A 19,323-nucleotide genomic window follows, 5' to 3' on the forward strand; every position below is an offset into this window, starting at 1 on the left:
ACAATATTAAATAATCACTTAAAGAATTCTGAAACGTAGTTTCCACTTGATTTTTATATAGGCCTTTGGGGGAGAGGATTTAGTGTCGTTTTTAAGTGTCCTCGACTTTCATTTATACTTTTTATTTTTAGGTAAAGGAGCACTATCAGAGCCTAAAGGAGTTTTACCAAGATGAAAACCTGCATAAGGAAGAGGATCCTGCTGAAGCCAAGCATTGGTCTGACTCAGTTGAGAAGCAGTGGCAGCTCTTTTTAAAGAGAAGCTTTTTAACCCAAGACCTTGGGCTTGAGTTCCTTAATTTAATAAATATGGTGAGAATAACATTGAGTCATAACTTTTGCAATGATTACTTGTCAAAGTCAAAATTATAAATTCAAAAGTTCAACTATTAATCAATCAGCAGTGTAGATTTAGAAAGTTCTTTTTAGATTTATTTAACCTAGAAGAGTCCTGAAGCCCAGCATTTATATGTTTATTTAGTCCTAGACTTCTTGTCAGTTTAAAACACGGAGGTTATTTTGACTAGTAAGAAGAAAGGGGGACTACAATCCAAGTGCATTTTTATTATTACATGGAAGTTCACCCAAACATTCCAAGCTATGTTGACATAATGCAACAAGAGCCTTACAAAATGTCCAGGGGCTGAAGACAATGTCTAGAATGAATCTTCATTTTGAAGAATTTCTTACTATAGATCTTTTTATAGTAAAGTTCTGTTATATTTAGAAATTTTGTCCACTTAATTGTCCACTTATATCTGTAAAATAGTCTAGAATACTTATATCAACCTCTGACCCTTATAAAGTTCTCTATAGAATTCTTAAAAGATGGCTAATCTACCTCTCCATCAATATTTCAAGTGTCTTCCTAATGAAACTGCTCATTTCATTGTTAAAAACACCGGCTCTTAGGAAAAAAAAAAATTAATGTTAAGTCAAATATGTCCTCACTTCTGGTTCTAACGTTCTAGAACCAGAGCATTCTAACAAGGCAGGGAAAAGTATTCATATTTTATTCCTCTTACATGTGAAAGTTCTTCAAACATTGAAAATGGTTTCTATATCTAATCTGATTCATTTCTGCAGCTAACATATGAAAACTCTTTCTATTATTTATGAGATAGCTTCATTTCTCTCTCTCTAGCCCAATCCTCCCTCCCAGAATTTTCAGTGGTTTGTCAAAATCATTCATAAAATGTAACCAAAAAGCAAAGTGCAACTTTAACACAGAGAACAACAAAGTGGACATCATTCTTTACTAATGAGATCTAAGATTATATGCATTTTTAGCCATGACTTCACTCTGCTGATTCATATTAAGCTTTAATTGAAATGCTGATACATTTTTACTGTAATTTCTGCCAAGCTAGGTCTCTCTCATCTAATATCTGTGTCAACTATTTATCTTTTACATATAAATGTGGGTCTTTATATTCCTGCTTAATGTCATTTTGTTAACTTCACCCATAATTCTATTTTGTCAAACAAATTTTGGACCTGCTATCTACTGTATCGGCCCTCATTCCTGGGTTTAATTCTATACATTGATAAGGACATCTTCTATGGCTACAATTGGACAATTAATAAAAGTGTCTAAGAGGAATGTCAACATCCTAAGCCATTAAGCAATTAGTTAATTAACCAGTTTTTTCAACAATCATAAATGCTCCAAGTGGTACTTTAATTTAACCATGATTTCACAACTTTTTTTCTTAAGTCTATAATTGGAGACACTGCTCAAAGGGAGGTCTGTTTACCTAGTAACCTATGAATTACATACATATAATTTGACAGAAATCAGGTAGACTCCTAGTGATAAAGGAATTCTTTCCGAAGTGATCACAAATGCTTGATTAATGATGAACTTATTGCACCGGTTTTCATTGTAAAGCTTTCTCATCTGTAAATTATGTAGCCCATCCTTTCCCCCCTTTTGAAAGTCAAAGCATTTTTCTTTCTCTAATTTTCTGGCCCTTCTCCTATTTTCTGTAGATTTGCAAAGATAACTGACATCTGCAATTTTCTCAGTACTCTGAAATGTGATTAATCTCAGTCTGGAGCCTGAATTCATTTGGGAAAGTTAGGTTCTGTCTAACTACCCTGAGCTACTTTGAGCTGCAATCTTTTCTTTATCTGCTTTGTTTCAACCTTTGTTTTTTGAAAACCATTCTTATTAAATCTATGTGGAAACAAAATGTACATTAAATAGTTCTAATTTACTTAATACTACTTTTAAGCATATAAGGAAACTTGCTAAGCAATTTGCCCATGTATTTATGTTATACAGGAGCTTATTGTAAAAAATAATTAAGTTATTTTTCATTTGGAATATTTATAACTTGTATTATCTACATCTATGTATGTGTGTATCTATGTATCTAATTTATCTTTTACATTTTTACTTTATTCAGTATATATTATTCCATCTCTTGATTGTGTACTTCTCTAACTTACACTCGTAAGGAAATTCAAATATTTGCAAATTACATTTTTTGTCTATTTTTTATTACTAATTTCATTTCAGAATTTTTATTTTTCATTTCTGAAACTTCCAGTTGGCTCTTTTTTTTATTAGATTTCAGTTTCTGATGAAATTCTATTTCTCATCCTCTCTTTTTCCACTTTTGCTATACTTATTTGATCATATTAATCATCGGCATTTTAAAGCATGTGTCAGCTAATTCCTATATCTGGATCTGAAGTTATTTTAATTGTCTACTTTTTCTCTTAGTTTCCAGTCATGTAGTCAGTCCCGTCTTGGCAAGACTAATGAATATTTATCAAATGTCAGTCATTATGTATAAAAACTCCATACTTTACCCCAAGGTCTTTACCACTGTCATAGGATAAATTCCTCCTTGTTAATAAGAATTAAAGTCCACATAATAGTTAACTTTATTGGTTCAGCAGTATTTTGAAATAAGATATTATCAGTAAAGCAAGTAAAACACATTTTTTTATTCCCTTCATATCTTTTGGATCATTAGACTTTTAAACAAACATTAATGTTGAGGTGTGGTCACCAGTTTGGTTGTTAAGAAAGAAGTCCAGCTGGCATTTTCCACTAACTATTCTGCTCTTGATTGGGTTGCCACAGCTCATATTTTCAAGCGTGAAAATGAAATCTTTTAGTTCACCTAAAAATCATCAGGACTGGAGAAGCTGATTTAAGTGAGAAATCTGGCATATATCTTGATAAAAGCACTAATTTACTAATTTATAGTGATGAATACCAAGAATGATATCTGGGATACCGTCTTCCTATTATCAAGGTACCTATAAAGCAAAACATCAGAAGATCATTGTGATGGAATCTAAACAGAAAATGGAAAGTTTAATGCCATATTAGACCAGGTTATGGCAATTTTTTCAAGAGCTCACACAGAAGCAGAATGAATAGTGAGATTACCAACTAAACCTTGGGCAAATTATTTAATCTTCCCGAATGGTCAAAATACTTAAATCTGCCTAATACATAATCACTCTTTTTGGATCCTGCTAGCTAGACATCAACAAATCCTGCTATAGCTCTCCCTTTTCCAGACCTCACTCAGATCATCATACTCTCTCTGCTGATTGTAGTTGTCATTGGCATGCTGCAATTTCCATGTTTATGTTAAATTATATTTTACCTTTTGATTAATAGTTTCTTAATAATATGTGAAAGACACCCTAAATTTATTTACGGCAGAGATAAAAATTATGATTTAGGGTGGATCCTGATGAACTTTTCTAATACCTTTCAATATATATATAATCTTCTTAATCATAATTACAGAATATGTCATTTTATTCCTACATCCCCAAAGTCATGGGAGGAATCTCATTTAGAACCTGCAACTAATTGACATTTTATAATGTCAAAGTTAATATAAAATATAGATATACAATATTAATGTGATTTAAAATAATTTAAAAACAAGATAGCCTATTATTTAAAATATCCTATTACATATTTATGATATTGTCTTCAGACTACAATTTAAAAGGTCCCTTTTAGATACTTAGTTGTCATTGTCATTATAGAAATCTATATGTACATTTGCTCTTTAGAAATTCAAGAATTTATTGATAAAGGCTGGCCATCAAACTAGAAACTATTGTTTTGCCAGACAAATATTCTACATTTTTTGATGTTTACACATAAAATAGCACAAAGTCTTACTTTTTACCTCTCTTATCCTCCTACTTCCAACTGATTTTTTCTTTGTGTAAAACCATTGTTTAAAGGATTTCAAATTAGACATATAGAGGTTCAGAAAGGAAGTTTTGAATATAGATATTGTGCTTTTGGTGCATGATAGAAATACAAATATAAAGCTATATAGATGAACATTTTAGTTTCCACAAAGAGGAACTTGAGGAACTGCTCACCAAGGAAACTGGTTGTAATACATACAATGGGCTGGTTTAAAAAAAGGGGGGGGGGGGCGGCGCCCAGAACAATCTGCCCTGTCATAGTCCCTGATCCTGAGATTTTGACATCTGCTATTGCATGTGTTAAAAATGAAAGGTAGAATACACTTTAAAACTTATGCATTAAACTCTTGACTTAATATTTCTGGATCCCATTGCTCGTTCAATCACCCCCTCAAGCTGCAGGAAATAACCAGACAGTAGCAGGGGACTCAAATACCACTGGGGTCTTGAAGAACCCAGGACTGATGTTTGAGCATGGAACATGGGTTCTTAGAGCCTAGCTGTTCATCTGCACAGGCATTTCTGATTTATTTTCGTATCAGAACCATGCTCCGCTTTGGTTGTGATCTGTTTTGGTTTCCTCCTAGAATATTAAATGCAAAATGTTGTATTTCTTCGGAAAGAAAAGCCATTATATGGATTGTTAATTTAACAGGCAAAAGAGAATGAAATATTAAGTGTGAAAAATAAAGTCCACATTATGGAGAACACTATGGAAAGCCAAAAGGCAGAAAGGGAAGAACTCAGCCTCCTTCGGATGGCACGGCAACTTGAAGCCACTGCAAGCAAGCCTGTGAAACAGCAGTGGGGCGCATTCAAAGAGCAACTTAGAAAGGTGAGGGAATATGCAATGGGTATTATTCAGTCTCATAAAGAATGGGTCCCCAACCCCCGGGCCGCGGACCAGTACCTCTCCCTGGCCTATTAGGAACTGGGCCACACAGCAGGAAGTGAGTGGTGGGAGAGCGAGTGAAGCTTCATTTGTATTTGCAGCCCCTCCCCAGCACTAGCATTACCCCCTCAGCTCCACCTCAGATCATCAGGCATTAGATTCGCATAGGAGCACCAGGCCCTGGGGCCAAAACGGTTGGGGACCACTATTACTAAGGAATGAAATTCTAACACATGGTACAACATGAAAGATTCTCGAAAACATTATGCTGAGTGAAATAAGCCAGATACAAAAGAATAAATATTATGATTCCACTTACATGAAGTACTTGGAGTCGTCAAATTCATAGAGAAAGCAGAATAGAGGTTATCAGGGGCTGAGGGGAGAGGAAAATGGGAATTAGCATTTAATGGGTACAGAGTTACAGTTAGAGATGACAACAAAATTCTGGAGATGAATGATGATGATGGTTTCCCACCAATATGAATATACTGGCACCACTGAGCTGCACACTTAAACATGATTCAAATGCTAAAACTTATTATACTTATTTTACCACAAAAAACTGGAAAAGGTAAAGGAAGCTCAATGGACTTTTGTTCATTAGTGGTTTAGAACCATGAGGTCACTTGAGGTGATGAGTGTTTTTATGGGGATTGAAAAGTTTGATAACATACCATGTCATCACTGGAATGATTATAACATATTTACTAGTGGTGCAAGGAAAATATACACCTAACCATCCAATGTTTATTTCAGACTACTCACAACTTAAAACTTCTTCAGGAAGCACTTATGTCTGTGACTGCACTTGACCTTGGAGGGAGCCTCCAGACCATTTTAGGTCTACGGAAAAAATGGAATGCAATGAAGCCTCAGTTCCAGGTGAAGAAACAAACCGATGAACTTGGGTGAAAGGAAAAGCATTTTTAACTGCTTGGTTGCAATTTACCTAATTAATTTTAGCAGACTAGTGAATTACCATTTTTTAAACTAAAATATTGCTTGTCTAAAAATCCACTTATAAAAACACGGTTTTTACACTGTTTTTCTGCACCATTATGCATTAGATGATAAATATTAGGGCTGCAAAATGTTCTTAAAGTAGTCTTAGATTATTTTAATTTACATTAAATTATTGCCTTATCAATGTTTTCATCATATATATTCATTCTAATCACTTTCTTAAGGAGTATAGACATGCTTTTAGATCAAATCATCTCAGAATAAGGATGAGCACCCTCTGACACAAAGGCTCTGTTGCCCTCAGCCACCCCAGAAATGACCACCGTGATGTCACTGTTCCCACTGATTGGCACTCCAGGTTCATACCACCCTCCCAGGAATTTTGCTGTGTTCTCCTATTTTCCCTTTCAGAAAGCCCTCAGGATATGAAAGATAAAACTATGAGTCATGTTCCAAGTCCCCGACTGCTAATGCATCCCATACTCCCCACTTTTTGCTACTCCTAAATTTGACACCACTGACAAAAATGGTTGCTAGTCTTGTTATCCTCCTGCCCAGATTCTTGTTCTTTACAGGAAAGTTAAGGTATCTGTGTTTCTGTTTGTCACTACTTTGTAAGTGTTGGCTTTAAAGAATTCAGAATCAGAAAACTGAAGATTCTTTTATGGATTATTTAACTTAGGTTCCTTTGAGACAAACCAATATAATATATAATCACCCCACCCAGCCCCCAACACAAAGCACACAACATTATAGTCCCCAGTGAACTCTTTCCTCCAAACTCGTAGAAAATTTAATCAGCCTACATGTTAGGCTTATTGAGATACCCTATGCTTATTTGCATTTCATGTGTGCTCATGTGCGTGTTCCCATACAAATGTGTGAGTATGTGCATGTGTAAAATCCTCTAAATTAGGGACCGTATAGCTTCCTTTAGCCCTGTCACTGTGATGTGCATATATTTGATGCCCACATGCTTGGTTTTCAGTAGCTTCCTCTTTGAGTTGTCCACCCTTTGCAAGTTTTACCTTAGGATCTGGATTGCTATGAGGGGTTTCTGAGTAGTACTAGATAAAAGAGAAGACGGTTTATCCCTCCCTACATGTGGTAGCTATTTGTGGGTTCTGAGATGACCACTTTTAAATAAAAAATATAGCTACTGTTATGCTCAGCTGTGGTTCATTCTGATCATTCTTTTATCACAGAGGAAAAGCAATACGCTTGTCTTTTCTTGGTGTTCTTACCATACCACCTGATTCTAGTCTATATTAAATATCAGAGATGATCAAGGCTTTATAAAATATCTGAAATACCATTACTTAATAGATGACTAGAATATTTTGTGTGCTATACAAATATATGATTTTGCATTTTACCACCTAATTTTGAGGTACTTTTTTTGCATTGCTTATAATCAAAATTTTTTTTTTCTGAGAATATAGGAATGAACTAATGTATCCTTAGTATTAAGCAGAATGCCTGGATTTGCAGAGGTGGAGGCGAGGCTCCTAACAAGTTTTTGTTAAATGAGAGAATGATTGATTACTTACATCTTCACATAGTCAGTTGTAAAGTTGAAAGCTCTAAAAGCTGGAATTTTTTTTTACTGATTTCAACATTTTAGCAACTGAATGATGAGGTTCAGTACATTATAAAAGAATCAGAAGAGCTAAGTGGCAAAGGTGTCCCTGTGAAAGAGAAGTCTCAACAGCTGAAGGACCTCATTCATCTCCATCAAAAACAGAAAGAGAAAATCCGAGACTACGAGGACATCCTGTACAAGACAGTTCAGTTCCACCAAGTCAGGGAAGAGGTATGACTTGTCATAGATAACTGGAAGACACAAAGTTTTAAACTATGAAATTAAATATAAATTATTATATAATAAATAAAAGTCAAATTGCTTATTAGAAATTTTCCACAATCTGGCCTTAAAGTTTTCTCTCACTCTACCTCTATCCTCCCTTATATTTTAGCCAAACAGCTCTTTTTGGTCCCTCAAAGATGCCCCGTACATTCCTAACACCTTGACTCTCAGGCTGCCATTACCACAGGTCCTTTTCTCCATCCTCTGCAGTCTAGACCCTGTCCCTCCTTCCAACAATCCTACCTTCTTAATTTCTAGAACTCTCATTGTTTATTCCACACATCTGTTATTTTAGCAGATTGATTCTTAGTTACTCACCCCTTAACTTAACCATAAGCTCTTTGAGAGAAGAAAACAAATTCTTTTTTTTTTTTTTTTTTGTATCTCAAGTACCTAAAATCATAGAGTACTCAGTAAAAATTCAGATATTAGCTTCTATTAACAGAAAATGGAGATGTATTGATATCCCTTTAAAATGGCCTCTGAATTTACTCAGATCATAGACTTAGATCTCTCTTAAGTTTTAGATTATGACCAAAAAGTGTTTATTTATTTATTTAATAGAACTGACAACATTAGCCCTTCAATATTACCCTATTCATTTGTAGTATTACAACTCTTATTTGGCCATAACATTGATCATTATAGATGGGCTTGGTGGCATTTTGTCCAGCTAATAAAATATGTTAAAGGAAATAGGCTTCCAAAAAATCTGTCTTTATAAAAATATGAAACTCAGGTTAATTGTTAATGCCTTATATTCCAGCTGGAACATCTCTTCAAATCAAGAGGACTGGAGTTTCTGGAACAACCAAAGGAACTGGATCATGCTCACGATATCCAGGTTCATCTCAGTCACTCTCTGGAAAAGCAGGCACATATAGACCATCTGCACAGATTGGCCCTTTCCCTGGGAGTGAACATCATCTCATCAGTGCAGCGGCCTGTAAGCAACTTAGAACACCATCCTTCATACCTAATTATAGTGGGAGTTGGGCTATAATAGGGAAGAAACCAGGCAGATTGCCTAGTACATGTTAAATTAAAAGATACATTAAACCATTCCCTGTAACAAAAGAAAAACATTTTAAGGAAAAAAAACCAAACCCGAAAATCTGATTATAAAAGTCTTATTTGATACATCTATTCTCGTGCTAATTAAAAATTGTAGAGATGTGTTGTCTAATACAGCAGTGAATTTTTCACATTTCAAATGTGCCTGATGCAGCTAAGGAACTAAACTTTTAATTTTATATAATTTTAAATGAAAATTGACACTCAGCGTAGTTATTGGAAAACTTTTAAGTATGTTGAGAACAACTTGAATATGGAAATCTACATTTTAAACTATAAATTCTATGAAATTTAAATACGGTTAAAGTATTTCTGATAGAAATTTAGTAACAATTGAGATGCACTATAAACATAAAATACACGCCAGATTAGCATTAAAAAAAAAAACCTTGTTAATTTTTAAAATATTTTCTTACATGGTAAAAATTTGATATTTGGACATATTTGATTAAACTATATTATAAAAAATAATTTCACCTGTTTCTTTTTTAATTTTTAATGTGACTACTAGAAATTTTAGAATTATTAATGTGGCTCATGCTTTATATCTTGAAAAATACAGCTTAAGCATTTCAAATCTGCAAAGTATCCCAGAGATCATCTATCCCAAGACACTCATTTTACAGATGAAGAATTAGAGGCCCAGCAAAGCTGCTTTTTCCATAAAAAGCCAAAATGAAAGAACCTCTTGGTAGAGAACAAAGGCTCTTGGTACTGGTCATTGGATCTGCGTTATTCCACTGAAATGACCTTAACAAAGGAGTCTAAAACAGAAGGAAGTAATTCCAGATCAAATTTTCATAAATAACACATTTGGACTCTGATTTAAAATATATATATATCCTTCTCCAAATTCCTAATTTGAGGGGAGAAGTGATCCTGTTTATGCTATCCAATATGTATAACATTAATAAAATCATAATGGCCAATTTTATTTTAAAGTCTATTTAAAATATCCAGTAAACTATGTGGAATGCACTGAACCTAAAGTATTTTTCATTGAAAGACATAGAAATACAAAATACCTGTCACCATTAATAGAATATATTTTTTCTAAGAAGGAGCGTTCTTTTTAAAGAGCTTTATTTTATTAGTAAATTTAAATAGAAAAAAAAAACCTAAGACCTCTCGCTTTGCACAAGTAATGTAAATTGTTCTCCAATTGTGTCTGGGCTTGGCCTCAGCAGCACTCTTCTGAGCAGAGACTGGAGGACTTGCATAATGAACCTGAGGTTCAGACCAAGTTGACAGGAAAATTATAGTGAAGAAGCTGAATTTTTCTAATGCATATTTTATGCCTTTTGAAGTAAAAATTATACCTTATAATGAATGGTATCTCTGAGGAGTCGAATGTGATGAGCAGATCTTCAAAACTGAAGTTTCAAGATTGGAAATACAACAGTTTGCCTCTCCCATCATGTTGGGTGTCTGGCTTCTTTCCGAAATCATTATATTCAAATGTGCTTAAGGTAAAAAAAAAAAAAAAAAAAAAATCAGGAGCCTGTTGCTTTAAATGTCATTTATGAATTTCATAATGCGGGTAAATAGCATATTTGTCTCATTGCTGTTTCGCCTGTTTCCTTTGTCACTTTCACTTCTCTTTCATTTTTAGAACTGCTCTAATGTGTCTGCAAAGAGCCTGCAGCAACAGCTGGACATCCTTGATGGGGAGAGAATGAAGTGGCACACAAAAGCCAGGGAGTATGAGCGGACCCTGACGTGCAGTATGGAGTACTGTACCACGAGGGATGAGATAAACGAGGTTGGTGCCATGAATGACACATTGCCAAAAGCCTCTCTGAACCTAAATTGTGTGTCTAAATGTCTATGCATGTGCACATGCACACACATGCGAGACTCAGACTTATTTTTCACCCTTGACCTTTAGTCCACAGAGCAATGGCCTCAAGGATCAGAAAGTTTGAGTAAACTTCAAGCTCCCAAATTTGTTGAAGTCAGCGCATTGTCAATGCATCGAAAAACCTAGAGAGTAGTATTGCTGTTTATCATATGCTTTTTTTCTCCCCCCCACTCAAACCCTTATAGTAGTCATGTACTTGAGTGATTATAGCCTGTCAGGACAGAAAGGGTGACAGTGTCCCTTTGCAGCCAGCAACAGCCTGCTGAGATTCTATTTAAGTACCACTGACTCACAGTGAAGGGATGCTAAGGACCAGGCTTTTTGCCTTAGAGGCCTAGACACATACTGGGCTACAACCATTACCTTCCCATAGTCAAACTTTCCTTTCAAATGCATACCTGTTCAGGATAGCAAGGGTCCCAATTCTTGACTAGGAATTGACAGTAGCACACAAGGTACCATAATTCCAGATTCATCCTCACTTAGAGCACACTGTTTCTGAGTCCATCAGTCACAAATCTATTAGGAAAGAGGGTAGGAGGAGAAGGAAGTGGTAAACCTTCGTGAATGTTCTGTTAATAACCAATTCACACAATGCCCAACACATGCCAAATATTGTCAAACATTAGAGCATGCATTAAAGTTTGAGTAACTAAACTTAAACATGGTCTTGCTCTGAAGTGTCCTTTCCTGCAGGTCACACTTTCATAGACCACAGCCAAGAACAGGAGGGAAGAATGGCTAGGAGGAAGCAAGAGAAGAGAGCAGACGATGCCACTTGGATCCCATTCAATAGGAGGGAAGCACAAACTAACATCAGCAGCAATTTTTATTTTAGCAATGAGCTGCAGGACTGTAGAGTTTCTGCTCAGAGTCTGTGTTCCAGGGAATCATTCTGGGCTAGAGATTCATTAAGGGGTTAAATCCATAGCATAACGTGCTTTCTAGGTAGTAGAATGGCCTCTTCTGGTTCCTGTACTGCAGCTAACAACTCTTTAGTCATGTCTTGGTAAGGAAAACATCTTAAGAAGAACATTATTCTCTCCAATACTACAAAATGTAGATTCCCAGGCATGAAAACAATTCGTTTACTATCTTCCCCAGTGTTATATTCTTTCCTCCTCCTCCTTCTCCCTCTTCTTATTTTCTTCTTCTTATTTTGTAAACTTTTGTCTTGCTGAAAATCTCTCTGCTGGCCGTGCTGTTCAGCTGTTTCCTGAGACCACAAGTGGAGCAGGCTAAGGCTTATTCCCAGGCCCCTGTGGCTTGGTTTCCATCTCCCTGAAGTTCTATGGCATTTATGGAGTTGGGTCTCCCTGTTCAGGCCCTTCCCACAGTGGTTCTATTTACGGGGGCTGCCTCGTGATGAGCCTATGCTGGGAGCCAGCCTCAGTGACAACAGATGACCTTTCTAGTCATAGTAGGGATGCCCCAGGATTGTCTGTACCAAAACAGGAATGAGCAACCAGATATATAAGGATTTGATTTAGAAATCAGATCTCACTTTAACATGATCTTAAGTATTAAAAGCTATTCTTCCCATTTGCTTCTACTTCAACTAATCTTTGATGTAGGTTACAGTTTCATATTTAAAGGATCTTTGAACTCTTTGGTCTTTTTCCCCTTTCCCGTCTTGTAAAGATTACAGCAGGCATGTCACAGTGTAGATCTATGTCCTGGACTTTCCAACCATGAGCCTAAATGGGAAAATAATCAGAAGGAATATTTTCAGTGACCTTTAGTAAAATAAAGATATGTGTGTTCTAGTTTGTAATGTAAACATCAGATCACAAACAGGTGGCCAGATTCCAAGTGGTGATAATATTTGACACCTAGACATTTTTGTTATTTTTATCATCATTAATATTTGGTATAGATACTTAAAACATTATGTAAAATTAAAAGCAATATCTTATACTACTTTTTTTCTGGATAAAAATATAAAACCAGATGCCCATCAGGGATCTAGACAAAACATAGCATTTGTTTTTTTTTTTTTATCTTGATTTGAAAACACATTATTTTGTTTGTAATGTGCTAAGAGAGCATCCTAGAAGGTCACAGACTCTGAGTTGAAATATATTTTGGAGAATGTCTAGTTCAACATCTCCATTTTCAGATAAGAAAACTGAGGTGTATACGATTTTTATTTGAGCAATGTGAAACAGGACTGCAGAGTCTCTGCTCATAGTGTTTCAGAGATTCAGCTTTGGGCCAGAGGCTAATTAACTGGCCACAAACATACTTGTCACTTGCTAAACTCAGAGTTCACCATTCACTTGAATTTAGTCTGTTCACCCACTGCATGATCTGATGTTAAATGTGTCCTTTTTCTATGTTTTCCTCTTCTACCTTTATTTTCTAGCATATGTGTTATAAGCTGTTTACATGATCTGATATAAGAGCACAGTTTATTTGGTTATTTCGAAATTACTTTCTCGATGTTGGCATAACTAATTTACATGGTTTAAACTACACTAAAGGTCCTTAGAAAAGCACTCGGTACCTAAAGGCAAAACAAAGTGAGATATTCTAAGTATGACTTTTTTTTAATATGATGGGATAATTTCTTAACGACAAAGAACCATACTTTTTTTGCCCTGATTATTTTTAGGTAAAATATTATTTTTTCTAATTTTGTACACTATATAATATGGAGAACTGAGAAATCTTATTTTCTCCATGTTTATCTACTAGAAAACATGGCCTTTGGACTCCCATATTTTCTGGAGGTTTTTTTTTTTTTTTTTTCTCACCCATTTCACACAAAGATACATTTATATGTGTGAATGTTGAATTTCACTATGTATCTTCTTGCCTGGCAATATAAATAAGTTGTTAATACACAAAGCATTACGGACATTATCTGCCATATTGCATGACAGAACATCATTACTCATTCTTTACACATCTTCATTTAGAAATGTAATAAGTTAATATTGAGCACGTTTTCTTCTTGCAATCTGACAAAAAAAATTACCTTTGCATTTACATGATGTTAATGGAAATTTGTAACTTGAGTCTCATTATGGGTCACAATTACTTTGCTGAAAAGAATAATATGACAGAATTGGGTTGGTATCCATTTTCTCAAAATAAATTTGTAAACAGAAGCTTTCATATAATTATATTACTTTAGCCTGAAGTTTTTATACTATAGCAACATCTTACCCAGCAGGAAAGAAATATATATATATTCCACATATCAGAGTGTGTGTTCTAATCACACAAATTCTTTTGTGAATTTGGACAAGTCATTCATCTGAGTTCCAGAGATACAGGGCACATTAGAAGCAGTAAATTAGAATAGGGGAATGGTACAGCTATATACGCATATACGACTATTAAATTAAACCTCCTGACATTGTATGATGCTTTGCCATTAACAAAACGACCATGGACAGTCACCAACTAGCAAGAAAGGAAGCAGAGAAAGGGTACAGAGGTCAAAACACCTGATGGGGGAAGCACCATGGTATAGTACAGGTAATTATTATTATTTTCCAGATTGATAACCCTAAATTATCATTTTAAGAAAAGAACTAAATTATTGTCATTTAACATAAATCACTGTGGCTACTGTTGTGCTGAGCCATAGTATGTAAAAGTCCTCAGGAAACAGAGTCTTAGGCAAATTAAAGCCCATGGGATTTCAGTCACAGTCACTCATTATCAGGCCCCACTGTGGGTTCATTCAATAGTATATATAAGAGAATAGTAATGATTATAATTTGTTCTGAAAATGTCCATCCCATAGAGTTCAATTATGTTAAAAGTTTGGTGTTTTACATCTGCAAAATGACTCTTCTTCCTAAAACTATAGATAACTGAAGTGTACAATCATAGTTATCATGTTCAGAAAATAAAACTTAAATATATTATGAACAAGCAAAAATTGCAGAGTGGATAAAATAGGTACTACTGAGACAAGCTGCCACCTACAATTTAAAAAGGAGCAGTTGTCTTTTCCTTCCACGGTGCCCCACTTTCTGCTGCTACAAGACTGGCCTTAAGCACAGGAAGACAGCAGTGCAGTTGCCAAATGGAAGGAGGGCAAGAAAGTCTTGTCCTGAAATCTCTCCAGCACTGAGGCCTAATGTTCCACCATTAATCATTGTAACAAATCATTCCAGTTAAACTGAGTCTTTGGGTCCCTTCCTTTCAAATGTAAACATCCCTGGGAGGTGATAACATCACAACTTTCTCTTAGTGAAAATGAACATCAAACAGAGATCTTTTTATCTGGAGTGAACACAATGGTGGGCAAGAAATAAAGCTCGTGAAGTGAACATTAAGAGAAATGAACTACTCGTTTCATTTTTTGCTTCTGACCAAATACGTGCCGTAGTTCTAAAGAAAGCCTTTTGTTTTAAATGCATTTCTTTAATTTTAAAATGTCCCATGCCCTTCACATATTTAAATTGGCCTTGCCAGCAATAGACTCACAAATAATTCATTCTTGTGCCAAAGCTGCCTTAACCAGCTTCATCAAGGACTAAGAATAGCAAGCAAGCCTCCTGTCGCCAGCCTCTTTCCCTTTTGCTTATTCTCAAAGAAGTTTTGTTTATTCTTAACCCTGAGAGAGGCTACCACTTCCCGGAAAACTTGGTGAGGATGCTCATTCTGCTAGTTACAAAAGAACTACAGTATTAAAGTCTTAATGTTTTTTTTTTTCTAATTATAGCTATATTAACTTAGTCTGCTTATTCCATAACAAATATGGAGGAGCCGAGCAAGTGGAAAAATAGGAAAATCAAACTATTCACTGAGGGAAAAAAAAGCTTTCTCCTGATTTTTTTTTTAACGCTTTCAGAAGTTTTACGAATATGAATTATAACGACATTTAAAGATTTCTAATAGGATAAACTTTATCTTGCCCCAAGCTTTGGGTATTTTTTTGGCCTATGTGCCCCAGTGGAGCAGTTGGCTTAACCATCGTCAACATTCCCCATTGTTGACAAGCTAACTAAAGTTAGAAACAGCTGCATGAACAACGATACCACAGCTAAGCAACCATGGCACTCAGTTCTTTTAAAAATATGATCACAAGTTATGCGAGGATTAGATGGGAAGTTAAGTTTTCATATTGAAATGTGCAGGTAAGAAAATTAAGTGTGGCTAGATTTTTCTGAATATCTGGTTGCTAAAGGTAGTTCATGCATGCTGCCTTCCACTTGTGTCTGCAGCGGTCCCAAATTTGAGCTTGGGAAGGCATGGGATTTAAGATGGATTTCCAGTGGGACCAAAAGAGAAAAGTGCCAGCAACTTCCTCAGAGGATCTCATGTATCAGAAAGAAGCGGGTCCCTTTTTGTATACCCATAGCGCCATGAACATTCTTTGTCTTTATGAATCATCTTTTGTGAAAGTGCATACAGTTTGAAGCAAATAGAAATAAAAGTGCACTCACCACTTATCAGTCTTACATTTGTTAATCCAAAATAGACTTAAAATTTCATGATTTAGAAATAAGGGCTTAAGGTTCAACCTTTCTCCATTCATTACGTGGTTTTCAAATAGATGTTGATCTTTCGCATCTAAACAAGCAGATGTAACACAGTAGATGTTAGGCTGATGACTGAAGTTTATAATATATATCATGTTCTAGCAAGGGAAAAAATATGTAATATTTTATTTTTTTAATCAATAAATATAGGAAATGTTATGTCCCTCTTTGTTTCATTTTTAATTTTAATTTTATTATAAACAGAAATTTTATTTATTGTGGTAAAATACACATAACATAAATTTTACCATCTTAATCATTTTAAGGGTACAAATCAGTGATATTATGTACATTTACATTATTATACAATCATCACCACTATTCATTTTCAGAACTTTTTCATTATCTTAATCAGAAACTCTACTCATTAAACACTAACTTCCCGCTGAGAACATGTTTTTTAAAGATATGAGGGTCTATGATTTCCTTCAATGTAGTGATTATTATGCCCATAGTTACAGACTTTGACTTCATAGAAAACAGTTCCTTCCCAAGTTTTATATGAATAATACAGGATATAGTCTCTTTATAGAGTCTTTTTAATCTCATAAAGTTTACCTCATCTGGCTTTTCCCACTAAAATCAAGCACATGCATATTAAAACACCAAATATGAGAGAATTCAAATACTAATTATCTCATAAATATATTAACTGAATGTGATCTTTTAAACATTTTTCTGTTCTGATAGAGAAATAATTTCAAATATTGATGCTATAATTCTTTCTACTCTTTTAGAATGTAACTGATTTATCAATTTAAATGTTTAGCGTGATCTCTGTGCTTAGTTGGTAGCTTAAAACAAATGTTCAACACTTTATTTGCCACATAAAATAAACATCTCTGATTAAGTATTGGTGCATCAGGTGCAAAAATTGCATCAGTATAGTAATTTTTATGTATACAAGTCTGCTAGGGCTTTATGGATAATTGGCTCCAAGAAGTGTTAAAAATAAAGTTAAGATTTTGTTTTTACAATATGCAGAATTCAAAATAAACATTTTGAGAAAGAAAGCGTTTTCTAAGGTGGGCGTGTTTTCTGCATTACAAATTTAAAATCTAGCAGATGCACAGCCTTTATTCTCTCTCAAATAATTTATTTTCTGTCATTGAAAATAATTTTAATGTTTTTCTGACTTTTCTTACCATAGTTTATCAACCATGACATTGTTCATTCTTGATGTTAAATGCTCCCATATAATCTGAGAAGGTTTAAGTTTTCTCCGTCCTTCTTTTTGCTGGTAATATAAGGAGAGAATGGCCTGTCAATGTGTTATTCTTTTTGAATATAGAGAAGGGCACAGAAGTGGTGTGTTCAATGGAACAGGACTGCTTAAAAGTTTGGTTCACTGGTAAATCTGAACTATTTGTTCTTGAGACTCTCATAACTTAAGCCCTGTTCTCAATGTTTAGCCATGTACTTTGTTATACACACATTAGCTTCATATCATCGATAACAACTGTCATTTTACTTTTCCATTTTTGATGGACCTCTGAAGTTAATGGCGTATACCTAAGAATTAAAAACCTTCTGGAAACTGTTCACAAAAAATAATTTTTAGCTAGAATTGGGCAAAAAAGTTCTTTTCCTACTAAATCCCATAATGAGTTTCCTCTTCTACCCTACTAATATCCTAGGTAGTCTAAATGTCATAATTTCATTGACCTCTGCAGCATGAACAGCTTCTTGGAGCCTTAATAATGTATACGTGATGGCTGTTAGAGAACATTGGGAGTTGGGACAAATATTAGCACACGGGGAACAGAATAAATGGAAAAATTTATATTAAATAAGTAGAAATTAAAAAAATAAGAGTTGTTGAAAGTCTATGATATATTAAAAAAAAACTTTATTGAGTGGAAGCCAAAAAATATTCTATAACTGGAATCCTAATTATAAGTTACAATTCAAAAAGTACTAAGAACAATTTATAATTATGTATATTTTGGGTCTATGTTTAAATTCACATTATATGTTCATTTAGCAGACTTGTTTTCTATTGAAATCACTCTAGATACATTTTAAAGATTATGGATATTTTGAAATGTTTAAATATTTTGATTTATTACAAGTGAATATTTTTAAGGAAATCACCTTTCTTTTTATTGACCTGTAGCTCAAAGAATCATTCAAAGATACCAAAAAGAAATTCAACAACTTGAAGTTTAATTACAGTAAGAAAAATGAAAAGGCTCGGAATCTGAAGGCTCTTAAATATCAAATTCAACAAGTTGATATGTATGCTGAAAAAATACAGGTAACAAGAAAGAGAGAGAGAGAGACAGAGAGAGAAAGAGTGCATGTATATGTTTGCATATACTACAACAATTATTGCAAAATCATTTACATTTCAATTCTAGATGCCTAATCTTGGGCATTTTAATGCATTGGGACTGAAAAATGTGTTTTTCATTTTTAGAACAATTGGGTTCTTCATGTAACATATGTAATAAATTGATTTATCTCTTGAAGGCTGCTCCAGAATGGTTTGCCAAACCTATCTAGCTTCTTTGCTTCTATTCTTCCCATCAACACACACACACACAAGCACACACATATACACATTCATGCACACATACATACACCTTTTGCACGCTTCTCTTCCTTTCCTTGCACTCGCTTCTGTTGGGAGTTTTCTCCAATGTTGTTATAGCCCCTTTTACCTACCTCAATTATCACATGTGCTGGGCAGATTATTTAAATGCCTTTCCCAGGAAACATTGAACTTACTGAAGACAATAAAGTATATGATTTTATGATTATCGTCTTATTTTTTTAATCATAGTATCATTCTCAAAATCTGGAACAGACTCTGATGTAGAAAAAATTTTGTTTGTTTGCTAAATGCTGAATCAATATACTACCTGGAAGGAAACCCATTCTTTCCAAAATACATTTGTAATAATTATGATTTTAATACTTTAATGGAAGAAGCTACAAATTTTTTTCCAAGTTTTTCT

The 19,323-nt window shown here is 34.5% G+C and overlaps 1 protein-coding gene across 5 annotated transcripts in view; it reads left to right on the forward strand.

The window, feature by feature from the left end:
- The window catches only part of CCDC141 (coiled-coil domain containing 141), a 164,705-nt gene that overhangs the window by 123,086 nt on the left and 22,296 nt on the right, over nucleotides 1-19,323 (forward strand). For 4 of the 5 annotated variants that reach the window (XM_016152554.2, XM_016152556.2, XM_016152555.2 and 1 more), the window contains 7 exons: nucleotides 132-311; nucleotides 4,855-5,034; nucleotides 5,851-5,976; nucleotides 7,682-7,870; nucleotides 8,691-8,870; nucleotides 10,611-10,760; nucleotides 18,480-18,620. In XM_016152554.2, coding sequence (XP_016008040.2) covers nucleotides 132-311; nucleotides 4,855-5,034; nucleotides 5,851-5,976; nucleotides 7,682-7,870; nucleotides 8,691-8,870; nucleotides 10,611-10,760; nucleotides 18,480-18,620 — 1,146 coding nt within the window. Of the gene's footprint in view, nucleotides 1-131; nucleotides 312-4,854; nucleotides 5,035-5,850; nucleotides 5,977-7,681; nucleotides 7,871-8,690; nucleotides 8,871-10,610; nucleotides 10,761-11,555; nucleotides 16,487-18,479; nucleotides 18,621-19,323 lie in introns of those variants that run through there. The other variant, XM_016152557.2, reaches the window with a different exon arrangement.

This window comes from Rousettus aegyptiacus, unplaced genomic scaffold (assembly GCF_014176215.1).
Source record: "Rousettus aegyptiacus isolate mRouAeg1 unplaced genomic scaffold, mRouAeg1.p scaffold_m13_p_2, whole genome shotgun sequence".
In the NCBI taxonomy this organism is placed as follows: domain Eukaryota; kingdom Metazoa; phylum Chordata; class Mammalia; order Chiroptera; family Pteropodidae; genus Rousettus; species Rousettus aegyptiacus.